The 12693-nt window shown below is 39.9% G+C and overlaps 1 protein-coding gene and 2 non-coding genes across 4 annotated transcripts; all 3 read right to left on the minus strand.

The window, feature by feature from the left end:
* Positions 1 to 98: 98 nt before the first annotated feature.
* On the minus strand, positions 99 to 8764 carry LOC127416112 (proteasome subunit alpha type-6). Of its 2 annotated transcripts, none has more exons than XM_051655262.1 (7): positions 8240 to 8764; positions 7333 to 7427; positions 7161 to 7242; positions 6884 to 7039; positions 6232 to 6410; positions 489 to 583; positions 99 to 255 (listed from the first exon to the last, which is right to left on the minus strand). In XM_051655262.1, exons 1-7 carry the CDS (start codon positions 8313 to 8315, stop codon positions 198 to 200), a joined length of 741 nt encoding a protein of 246 aa, XP_051511222.1. In that variant the 5' UTR covers positions 8316 to 8764; the 3' UTR covers positions 99 to 197. The 2 variants fall into 2 exon arrangements, with proteins under 2 accessions (XP_051511222.1, XP_051511223.1); XM_051655263.1 differs by having other exon boundaries at positions 8244 to 8763.
* Positions 3525 to 3606, minus strand: trnas-aga (transfer RNA serine (anticodon AGA)). The gene has a single exon. It is a non-coding gene; the product is annotated as a tRNA-Ser (tRNA).
* Positions 3613 to 3684, minus strand: trnag-ucc (transfer RNA glycine (anticodon UCC)). Its single transcript has one exon. It is a non-coding gene; the product is annotated as a tRNA-Gly (tRNA).
* Positions 8765 to 12693: the final 3929 nt, after the last annotated feature.

The following is a 12693-nucleotide window of genomic DNA, read 5'->3' on the forward strand; positions in this document are numbered from 1 at the left end:
AAGATGCACATGCCAGGGACTCCCCCTGTAAAACATTCACTCTGCACTCATTATGATAAATAGAAGAAAAGGAGAAAGGAAAACAGCAGGAATCTTCATATTTTTCTCAAAATGTCTTTAATGGAACAGGGGTAATTTACATGAGAACAAGGGCTCTGAACGGGATCCTGCATATCTCAATACTTTCTTCTGAGACCTCAGTCCCTCTCAGACAGAGAGACCAAGTGAGTGTCGACCTCTGACTCTGACAGAATCCTGAAACAGTAAATAAGCAATTCAACATTTCAACTGCATCAACCATGACAAAAAGCAATCTGTGTAAAGCATGAACAAGTGCAGCATAGATTATGTTTACTTACAAATGCAGCATTTCACAAATATCAATACTAAAGTAATCTACAACATTTCTAGTGGTACCACCTGCAATCTGTGTACAGCACAAAGACTGCAGATTTCATGTAAATGGAAACCACTTTGCTTCCACCCACCTGAATTTCGGATCCTCGGCAGTGATAACGCCTACCTCCAACTCAGACGGCTTGAAATCAATTGATAGCACAGTTGATAAGCAAGTGATGGCCGTCTGAGGATGGAAATGTTTCATTAGTGAAAAAATTATATTTTATTGTCAAGAGGCAATTAAGGTTAGACACTACAGGTAGACAGGGTGACAAAACCCCAGATATTCCTGAGATTTAATTTTATTTTAAATATTTTTTGTTTTGTTTCAGGATATCAATTAGCAGTTACACATTAGTGGATCATCAGTACTCGACTACAAAATTACTCAATAATGCCAATTCCTAGTACATTCTGTGTTAATGTGTCAACATTATATAAACAAATCCTTCTATATTATCTGAAATAACATGAGAGCAAGAGGAATTTGAGATTTGTATTGCAAAGGAATGGAGGGAAAAAGCACTGCCACTGTGTTTGCATCCCTGTATCACATTTACTTCCTTACTACTCTAGTGACTAAACAAATTACTTTTAACAAATCAGCCAGCTTCATTCTATAGAATTTTTTTTTCCAATGGTACAGTGCTTGGAAGCCCCAGAAAATGCTTGGAAACTTACAAATAAATTGTTTGGTCTTTTTAACCTTTATTTTTATAGGACAGTTAAGCAAGACAGGGATTTGAATTGGGACATGACCAAAGCCGGATTCGAACCTGCACCATGGCTTAAACCACTCATAAAATGTATGAATGTCATTGGATTAAATAACACAATAGAGTCACGTGATGTCATGCGAGGATCGGATGTGTGTCTGCGCTTTTTTTGCTAGCTTTAACACTTTTAATGACATAAACCGGCGAGATTCGATACACTCTGTTCCATAACAGTTCTAGGAGGACAATATGTCAAAGAATTCAAAATCCTTGGGCTCTGGAGACATTAAAAGACTCAAGCTGACGCCCTCAAGCTGGCCGCGAGCCTGCGAGTCAATTTAGTCAGAGATGTGCGAGAAATGCAGCGAGAGATGCTGAACATGTGGTTACAAGAGTGGTTACAAGAGTGGGGGATGTTGAAAAACGGATCGATTATGAGTCATCGGAGAGGGAATTATCTGCTAATCCGCTAGCGATCAAGGTGGATTTGGAGCATGTCTGGGAGAAGTTGGAGGACATGGAGAACCGTAGCCGGCTGAATAACGTCCGTATCGTCGGAATTCCTGAGGCCAAAGAGGGACAGGATATGGTGAAATTCCTGGATGGGCTCCTTCCAAATGTGCTCGAAACAGCAGGCCATAAGCTGGAAATCGAGCGAGCTCACAGGGTTCCTGCTCAGCGATCCGTGGGAAAGACAGGCCCCGATCACTTCTGGCCAAATTTCTGAGATCATCCGATAAAGATCTTGTGTTACGTGAGGCGAGGAGTAAAGGAAGGCTTTCTTGGAAAAACCACAGCATTTTCTTGTTCCCAGACTCTGCGAATTCGACAAGAGAGAAACGTGATCGATTCAAGGAATGCAAGAAACATTTATATCAACAGAAGGTTGCTTTTGCACTGATATTCCCTGCCAAATTGAGAATAGATAAGAATGGCCGTAAAACATTTACATGCCCACAGCAAGCGATGTCCTTCATAAAGTCAATAGAGTGAATAAGTCATCTTGTGGAACTCACATTGCAGCCAAGTGGACCGGCTCACTGAACATTCACTTGACCATTCACTTGACTGTTTGAGGAAACGGAGCACTTTTTTGTTGTTGTTGCTGGTTCCGCCTAGCGGCTGGAGTATATTTTGTAGAGTAACACATCTTCAGGATAGTTTTATGGATGAATCTACACGCTCTTTGTACTTATTCCTCCTATTGGCTGGAGTTTGTTTTATAGATTATCTTTTGCCGTGAAATTCTGTCTCATAAAATTTGTACAGAAACACCGGACTTGAGTAATCCGATGGCAAAGTTGTCGCAGGGGTTCTCGTAGGCGTGCATGGACTGTTTGAGTTTAGAGGGTCAGACGCCAGTTGGCGCTGTCGTGCGCGGGGTTAATGCGCACGTTTTTCTTTTTGTTTAGTTCTGGGGGAAGTTTGGGTTTTGATGGTTGCACTAATGTTGGAATGTGGTCTTTATAATCTTGTTTTTGACACACAATCTATTTTTTCTTATATGTCAAAATGTCAAATGTTAATGAGTGGATTGTCTCTCTCCACGTGGAATGTGAATGGGTTGGGGCACCCCATAAAAAGAAGGAAGGATATTTCTCTTCTTAAGCGTAAGAAATATGATAAAGTGTTTCTTCAAGAAATGCATCTTTCCCTGCAGGAAGCTGAAAAATTTGGGAAGATATGGGGTGGACATATTTTATTTAGTGCTAGCTCAAGTAAGAGCAGGGGAGTCATTACACTGATAAGTAAACATCTACAGTTCAAATATCTCAAACAGATTAAAGATAAATTAGGAAGAGTCATAGTTTTAGCTGAAATTCAGGGGCAAAGTCTTATTTTAGCTAATATTTATGCACCTAACGTTGTTGATCAGGGCTTTTTTTATATGTTGCAAGCCACACCCCTCATGATATAATATTGGGAGGACACGTTAATCTTTTGATGGACTGATAATAATCCTTGATAATTAATAATTGTATTTTTTAATTGTATGGATTAATTAATGTTATACATTTGCACATATACAGTGAAATTTGTTTTTTTCACATATCCCATCTAAGCTGGGGTCAGAGTGCAGGGTCAGCCATGATACAGCACCCCTGGAGCAGATAGGGTCAAGGGCCTTGCTCAAGGGCCCAACAGTGGCATCTTGGCAGTGCCGGGGCTTGAACCCCCAACCTTCTGATCAGTAACCCAGAGCCTTGAATGCTGAGCCACCACTGCCCCTATAGTTCTCGCATATCCCAGCTGGGGTCAGATACGGCGCCCCTGGAGCAGATGGGGTCAAGGGCCTTGGTGGCATCGTGGCGGTGTTGGGGCTTGAACCCCTGACCATCTAATCAGTAACCCAGAGCCTTAACCGCCAAGCCACCACTGCCCCTAAGGAAAGTAGCTGTACAGCAGCGCCGTAGTCGGCAGGATTCAAACTTGCGCGGGGAAACACCAATGGATTTCTAGTCCATCGCCTTAACCACTCAGCCACGCCTACTAATAATGCGTTGGCCGGGAATCGAACCCGGGTCAACTGCTTGGAAGGCAGCTATGCTCACCACTATACCACCAACGCAAGCAGAAAGTGCTTGACCCCAATGTGATTTGAACATGCACCCTTCTGATCTGGAGTCAGACATGCTACCGTCGCACCACAAGGTCTAGTGCATCATAGTGAAGCAAAAGTGTGCAATCTTATGCAAGTGTGCATAAGATTTACACTAGAATAGATAATGTTTTTTATTTTTTTATTTTATCTAAGTCCCTCATTTCATCAGTTGCTGATTGCTCAATTGGAAACATTTTAGTCTCAGGTCACGCCCTGGTGTATTGAGGTGTTGCCATATATGGAGAAAAGGAAATCATATAGTTGGTGCTTTAATGTATCCCTTTTGCAAATCCTGAATTCCAACAAATGTTAAAGGCTGAAATCAATGACTATATGGAGACCAACTGGTCCACAGTGCCCTCTGTGGGCGTGGCTTGGGAGGCACTTAAGGCGGTTCTTAGGGGCCGGATCATACAGTATGCCGCATTCACCAAAAAACCCAAAGAACAAGAACTCTTGGAATTAGAAGGGAATATTAAAAGTGCTAAGGCAGAGCTGAAACACCGAATGTCGTCAATGAAATCTGCTGGTGGTGAAATATTTACCTCAGCCATTGATATTAATAATGCTTTTAAAGAATTCTTTCTTCGTCTACTGATGAGGATCTAAGAAATTTTGTGGAACCATTATATCTTCCTAAACTGACGACTGAGCAAAAAAATTCTCTTGATTCTGAGATAAACTTGGAGGAGCTTGGCGAGGTAATTAAGGCCTTGCCTACAGGCAAGGCTCTGGGGCCAGACGGCTTTGCCGCTCAGTTTTTTAGATCTGATGCTACAGAACTGGCTCCACTTTTGCTAGAAGTTTATACGGAATCATTAAAGAAGGGAAAGCTTCCGCCAACCATGACACAAGCCCGGATCAGTATGATTCTTAAAAAGGACAAAGATCCAAGCGAGTGTAAGAGTTACCATCCAATTTCCCTGATCCAGCTAGATGTTAAAATATTGTCAAAAATTTTGGCTAACCGATTAAGTTATGACATCGCTTATACATATAGATCAGGTGGGGTTTATTCGGGGCCGTAATTATTCTGATAACATTAGGCGTTTCATTAATGTCATGTGAGCATTGGCAAACGATCAAACTTCCGGTCGCTGCCATCTCACTTGATGCCCAAAGGCATTTGATATGGTAGAATGGGATTATCTTTTTAAGATTTTGGAAATGTACGGGTTCGGGAATACTTTTATTGGGTGGATTAAGTTACTTTATAGACACCCAGTAGTGGCGGTTCAAACGAATGGATTAATTTCAGATTATTTTACTCTGGATAGGGGCACCCAGCACGGTTGCCCTCTTTCCCACTTATTGTTCTGTCTTGCCCTGGAACCATTAGCAGCCATGATAAGAAAGGAGGATAATTTTCCAGGGGTGGTGGCGGGAGGTGTGGCACATAAGCTTTTGCTTTACGCAGATGATATTTTATTATATGTCTCTGACCCTACTAGATCTATGCCTTGCCTTTACAGAATTATTAATTACTTTTCTAAGTTCTCAGGATACAAAGTCAATTGGGCTTAATCCGAAGCTTTGGCTCTAACAGCATACTGCCCAGTAACGGCTTTTCAGCTGGGCACCTTCCAGTGGCCCAAACAGGGCATAAAGTATTTGGGTATTTTATTCCCAGCAAATGAGTGTGATTTAGTTAAGAGTTAATTTTGACCCTTAAATAAAAAGGTTTTCGAGCAATGTGGGCAGGTGGGCTTCATTACATTTATCTATGATTGGGAAGGTTAATGTTATTAAAAAGAATTGTATTCCAAATTTAATTACCTGCTACAATCTCTCCCTATAGATATCCCCCTCTCTTATTTCAAGCAATTTGATAACATAGCAAATTCCTTCATTTGAAATGGTAAACGTCCCAGATTACATTTCAGTAAATTACATAGGCAGATTGACAAAGGTGGGCTAGGCCTACCCAAGATTTTGTTTTATTATTATGCATTCAGTCTCAGACATTTGGCTCATTGGTCGCTCCCACCTGAGAGAGAGCCCCTCCTTGGTTTTGTATTGAACAGGAAGTTCTTGCCCCTATTTTGCCATTGCAAGGCCTTTCTATCAAACTAACCGGAGAAGTTAAGTTACACCCCATTATCGGTATGGACAAAAGTGTCCAGAGTGTTTAATTCGGACATTTATTTAAATGTAGACTCGAGCATATGGCTGAACCCAAAATTATGTATTAATAAATCCCCTTTCTGCTGGACAGAGTGGATTGTAGGGAGATTAATACACTCTGTGACCTATATGAGAGTGGAGTGTTGAGATCCTTTGAAAATATGGTTCAACATTTTGGGATTCCCAGGACTCAGTTCTTTAGGTATTTACAGCTGCGCCACCTGCTCTGTACTATTTAAGGAATAGCATCGGGACATCCCTAAAGAAAATTACATTTTTGCCTGCTGCATCTTGCCAAAATTAAATAGTCTGAATGGACCATTGTTAGCAGATGGAAACAAAACAAAACCTGAAAGTTTATCCGCTGTCCTGAATTGACTGGGATTGTACCTCAACTGTTTGCTCAAAGGTCCAATCAAGTTTCTTCTTCACTCTTTTCTCCAGGAAGCTTGTAGCCTCTGTCTGCTTCACACCTGCTGCTGTGGCCTTAAACCCACAGTAATAACCTGCTGGGTCACATTTATATACTTGTGGCCCAAGCTCCTCATCCAGACCAATTACAATCATGCCTGGAAAAGAGACAAGCAATAACACATTCATAAACTTCATACAACTCATTAAACAAAATATGCTTTTAAATGTAAAAGATTTGTAGGTCAACCTACAAAGGAATAACTTTACAAAACAACACAATCTCATTCTGAAAAATTCTGTTATCATTTACTCACCCACATATTGTTCAAAATTCTTAAGACTTTCTTCCACGGAACACAAATTTTGGAATTTTGTACTGGTCACTCTCTTCCATGCAATTAGAAAAAAATAAATATTTATTTTGTGATCCACTGAAGAAAGAAAGCTATTCCGGTTTGGAACAACACGAGGGTGAATAAATGATGACAAATGAGAATATCATTTTCATTTTTAGGTGAACTACTCCTTTTATTTGGATCTGCTAAGAAATACATGATTAGCATACTTGATGTACTTTACACTTCTGTGTTGTGCTACAGCGAGTGTGAATTGTCAATAGTTGACTTACAGCAGCCGAGCGGCCTCATCTCTGCATTCTGTGTATAAACCTGAGAGATGTCAGCAATCCTTTTACAAAGCATGTCTACTGGGATCTCATAACCATACTTGTATTTCCAGTTCGCTGCCTCGTAGCGAGCTCGCTGCACTTGAGACCTGCTGTCAGCTGAAGGTTAATAAACTTAAGACATCAGAGAGTGCATCAATTCCAACAGACATCATGAAGAGTAGTTTTATGGAAACAGTGGATGTAACTTTTACACTTTAAGGCGAAGTCTCTTCTATACCTGTCATTCCTGACATAACACATCCGATGTTCTCAGTGATTCTGAATAAGTGAGTGACAGTAGAAGCATCCAGAAGCTTATCCTGGAAAAGAGAGACATCAAAAATTAATTTGCACCATAAAGACCTGAACTTGCTATTAACAGTAATAAACGATAATGAGACCAGACTTACTGGGACTTTCTTCTGTGTGACAACTACTGCACAGTCTTTCCCTCGAACAGCAACTGATGTCAAACCACCCTGGTTTATGGCCTTGAATGCATATTCTGTAGATATGAAATAAAATTAAAATAAATGAATTTAGTTGATTTACTACCTTAGTGAGTCCACAGGTAGAGCATTCTCCCCTCTTTTCAATAACTTCCACAATAAATGGAGGCTGAAACATCATCATCATCAACACCACATCCTTCAGTCCAGTGATGAAGAAAAAAATATTTTTTAAAAAATAAGTCCTTTTGACACACAAGATCCCCTTATTAAATGTACCATAGTAGCCACAGTGCATTTATTGTTATTACAATAAAACTGTGAAAACCTGCTATTGGCCATAACTGTCATAAAAAATTAAAATGGCAGATTCTGAAATCTTACACTTTCACAATGAGATCCCTTACAAAAGTATCATTATTATTATTATTATTAACAATTACTGTTGTAACTATAGTGTTTTGGCGGTTACCATGGTAAATAAAAAATGAAATATGTAAATGCGATTTTAACAAACTGTGCCAATATTTTAACCATTCACACACATTTATAAGATAATTATATTATAATATTTATAAGTCATTGATTTAAAGTTAATATTCATTATAATCTCAAACAGTTTGTGATTCACTAACTGCTAGTGCTAACGGGCTAGCAGTCTAAATTAACATGTATTTCCTTAAAAAACAATAATCTAAATAAATAAATACACACCTAGTTCAAATATGTTTTTATAAGACAGAATACTGATCATACACCCCATAATAAGCGCTGCTGCTAGTGACAGTGAATGTGAGCTAAACTAAAGGCTAAATGACTGTGCACTTACTAGCTGCTATTAAAGTGATTTAAACTCCTCCGTACTCACCTACTTGATAAAGTCTTCCCTCCGGAGAGAAGATAGTGATGTGACGGTCAAATCCCGCGCTGGAGCCCCGGGACATGTTTATAAGAGATTTAAAAAGAGTAAAAAGAGAAAACTGTTGCAGATTGGACTGAATAGCAACATGCAGAAGAAGTGGCCCGGATGCAGTAATTGTCTTTCCGGGTGAGCAGACGGCTAGAGAGCGTGTGGGTTAACATACGAGAAGCTCCAGACTGTTGTCTGGACGACGGGGCGGGTAGAGTGGCTAGCAGTTAGCAAAATAGATTTGAAAGCATAGAGCCCGCCCTCGCTTCAGAGGTGTCTCCAAAGCCACGCCTCCTCTATCACACATGAACACGCCAATGTTAATTCTGCTCTTGATCCAGACGTTTTTTAGTTGTAGAAGTTTCTAACACGGTCTTTCTTTTCTTGTTTCCTTTTACTGGTGGTTCAGGAAGAACATAAGGCAGCTGCGGTTCGCCTTCTATTCTCGCGCTCGCTCTGCACAGCGACAAGGAACCCGCGCTGATGACGTATGATTGTCTGCGCGAACAAGTTGCGCGGCGGTATGCAAATATAGATTGACAGACAGGAAGGACATCCTATCATTACATTCGGACCGATTACAATGATTCGTCGATCATTTTTTTGTCCTGTCCCTTCCACAGAAGCTATATATATATATATATATATATTTTTTTTATTATTATTTTTATTTATTTATTTATTTATTTTTACATTTAGACCACTTAAATTATTGATTGCTATCAGGATGTGAAGAGACTTTCAACCAGTATAACAAAATAAATTTCCGGAAAAGATTGCACACCCTAGCTTTAATTAATATATTAAAAAATGTGGTTTAATGCGGCTTAATAGCATATCTCAGTATCATTCACAGCAAATATGAAGCACCATACTGTCTTATCAGAGATAGAACGTAAGCAGCAGGAGGGATATGGTTTTCATACCTGGCAACTACATTAAATTGATAAAACTCTTTCTTTCTTTCTTTCTTTCTTTCTTTCTTTCTTTCTCCAGCAGCAGCAATAGGCATATTAGTAGATGTCCACTATATTGCAAGCCGAATAAAATGATAAAGTTCACTTGTATTGCAGAATATTGAAGTGCTAATAAAAAGATATGGAAAACTCATCCCATGTGTCCCTCATTTACCTTTTAATAAAATATGTATGTGGCCAGTATGTTGGTTCTTTAAATTTTTTAAAGCTGTGTAGAGAGTTGTTGTGCTCTCAAAAACGGAAAATTCCTGCAGGTGTGGGGAGCCAGAGAATCTTGCCCAAATTTGAGAGATTGCTGTCCGCAGGGGCGTAGATTTGTTTCGACTTCCAACCCCTTAAAACAATCTGCCTGCCTATCATCACACTGGTGAGGACCCAATCTTTTATGTATTTACTGCCTACGTTGATGACCACCCCATCACCCAAGACACAGAGTCTGGGGCAAAATTAAATCTGAATGCCCAACACGTCACATACAAAACTCTGTATCTTCAACCAAAATTCCTGAATCTCAGCGCACCACCAAAAAACATGGGCCATGTCTCCATCCTCCGATTGGCAAAGCCAGCAGGTGGGTGTGTTTTTAAGACCAAGCCTATACAGTCTAGAGGGGGTCCAATAGAATCTATGTAGAATCTTGAATTGTATAAGTTGCACCCTTGCGTCCCTAGATGCAGTCTTGACGTTTTTTAGAATCCCAGCCCACACGCCATCCTCCAGTACCAAATTAAAATCTTTCTCCCATAATCTCTTGATAGAGGTTAAAGCTCCGTCCCCCAGACTCTGAACTAGCATGGAGTAATACACTGATGCCTCATGACCTTTTCCAGAAGTGGTAATCACCACTCCCAGAGTATCTGCCACACTAGGGGGTTGCGTGCCACTCCCAAAAACAGTGCAGAATAGATGGCACAGCTGTAAATACTTATAAAATTGAGATCTGGGAATTCCAAAATTTTGAACCAAATTTTCAAAAGGTCTCAATACTCCACTCTCATATAGGTCACCGAGTGTATTAACCCCCCTCACAATCCAATCTGACCAACAGAAAGGAGACTTATTAATGCATAGTTTAGGGTTCTACCATATGCTCTAGGCTACGTTTAAATAAATATCCGAATTAAACCCTCTGGACACTTTTGTCCATATCGAGTGTAAATGTAAAATAAAGGGGTGTGACTTAACTTCTCTGATTAATTTCATCGAAAGGCTATGCAGAGGCGAGATAGGGGCAAGAGCTTCCTTTTCAATACAAAACCAGGGAGGGGCTCTCTCAGGTGGAAGCGACCAATGAGCCAAATGTCTGAGACCAAATGCATAATAATAAAACAAAATCTTGGGTAGGCCTAACCCACCTTTGTCAATCGGCCTACGTAACTTATTGAAATTTAAACTGGCACGCTTACCATTCCAAATGAAGGACTTCGCTATGCTATCAAATTGCTTGAAATAAGAGAGGGGGACATCTACAGGGAGAAATTGTAACAGGTAGTTGAATTTTGGAATACAATTCATTTTAATTACATTAACCTTCCCAATCATCGATAAGTGTAATGAAGCCCACCTGTCCACACCATTCGAAAACCTTTTTATTAAGGGATCAAAATTAACTCTGACTAAATCAGACAAATTTGCTGGGAATAAAATTCCCAAATACTTAATGCCCTGTTTGGGCTACTGGAAGGTGCCCGGCTGGAAGGTCGTTACTGGACAGTATGCTGTCAAAGCCAAAGCTTCGGATTTAGACCAACTGACTTTGTATCCTGAGAACTTGGAAAAGGAATTAATAATTCTGTGGAGGCAAGGCATAGATCTAGTGGGGTTGGAGACGAATAATAAAATATAATTTGCGTAAAGTAGAAGCTTATGCGCCACACCTCCCGCCGTCACCCCTAGAAAATCATCCTCCTATCTTATCGCGGCTGCTAATGGTTCCAGGGCAAGACAGAACAATAAGAGGGCAACCCTGACGAGTGCCCCTATTCAGACTAAAATAATCTGAAATTAATCCATTTGTTTGTACTGCTGCTACAGGGTGTTTATAAAGTAACTTAATCCAACCAATAAATGTACTCCCGAACCCATACATTTCCAAAATCTTAAAAAGATAATCCCATTCTACCATATCAAATGCCTTTTCGGCGTCAAGTGAAATGGCACCTGATCTATATGTATAAGAGATTTCATAACCTTACTTAATCGGTTAGCCAAAATTTTTGACAAAAGTGTTACATCTAGTTGGATCAGGGAGATTGGATGGTAACTTTTACACTCACTTGGATCTTTGTCCTTTTTAAGAATCAGACTGATCCAGGCTTGTATCATGGTTGGAAGAAGCTTTCCCTTCTTTAATGATTCAGTATAAACTTCTAACAAAAGTGGAGCCAGTTCTGTAGCATAGGATCTAAAAAATTCTGCAGCAAAACCATCTGGCCCCGGAGCCTTGTCAGTAGGTAGGGACTTAATTACCTCGTCAAGCTCCTCCAAGGTTATCTCAGAATCAAGAGCGTTGTTTTGCTCAGTCTTCAGTTTAGGAAGATCTAATGGTTCCACAAAGTTTCTAATATTCTCATCAGTAGACGAAGACGAGGAACTATAAAGATCAAGATATAATTCTTTAAAGGCATTATTAATATCAATGGCTGAGGTAAATATTTCACCACCAGCAGATTTCACTGAGGGAATGGTAGAAAAAGACTTTCTCTGCTTTATATATCTAGCCAAAAGCTTCCCTGCTTTGTCCCCTGACTCAAAGTATGACTGTCTTGCCCTGAATAACCAAAACTCCACTTTCTGCGACAAAATAGTATTATATCTGTATTTCAATCGGGTCAATTCTCTGAGGCCATCAGATGACATATGGCACTTCAGCTCTGCCTCTGCACTTTTAATATTTCCTTGCAACTCCACAAGTTCTCGTGCTTTGGATTTTTTGATGAATGAGGCATACAGTATGATCTGACCCCTAAGAACCGCCTTAAGTGCCTCCCAAGCCACGCCCACAAAGGATACCGAGGACCAGTTGGTCTCCATATAAACACTGATTTCAGTCTTTAACATTTGTTGGAAATCAGGATTTTGCAAAAGGGACACATTAAGGCGCCAACTATATGATTTCTTTTTCTCTATATGTGGCAACACCTCTAAACTCACCAGAGCGTGATCTGAGACTAAGATATTTCCAATTAAGCAATCAACAACAGATGAAATGAGGGATTTGGATATAAAAAAAAAAATCTATTCTAGAATAAATCTTATGGACTGATGAAAAAAATTATAGTCTCAACCAGATGGGTTCAAAAGTCTCCAAATATCCGTAAGACCAAGATTTTTACACATCCTGTGAAGCGTCAATGTTGCTCTAGGTGCGTGAATATTAGCCAAAATCAACCTTTGCCCTTGAATTTCAGCTAAAACAATAATGTCTCTCCATAA

Source organism: Myxocyprinus asiaticus, chromosome 25 (assembly GCF_019703515.2).
Source record: "Myxocyprinus asiaticus isolate MX2 ecotype Aquarium Trade chromosome 25, UBuf_Myxa_2, whole genome shotgun sequence".
Lineage (NCBI taxonomy): Eukaryota > Metazoa > Chordata > Actinopteri > Cypriniformes > Catostomidae > Myxocyprinus > Myxocyprinus asiaticus.

Excerpts from the sequence above, each read along its gene's own strand:
- LOC127416112 (XM_051655262.1), bottom strand. The coding sequence starts at position 8,315 with ATGTCCCGGGGCTCCAGCGCGGGATTTGACCGTCACATCACTATCTTC. Across the intron at positions 584-6,231 it reads CCTTTGAGCAAACAGTTGAG|ACGGCCATCACTTGCTTATC; the intron begins GTACAATCCCAG and ends TTCCATCCTCAG. Across the intron at positions 256-488 it reads GCCGAGGATCCGAAATTCAG|GATTCTGTCAGAGTCAGAGG; the intron begins GTGGGTGGAAGC and ends TTACTGTTTCAG.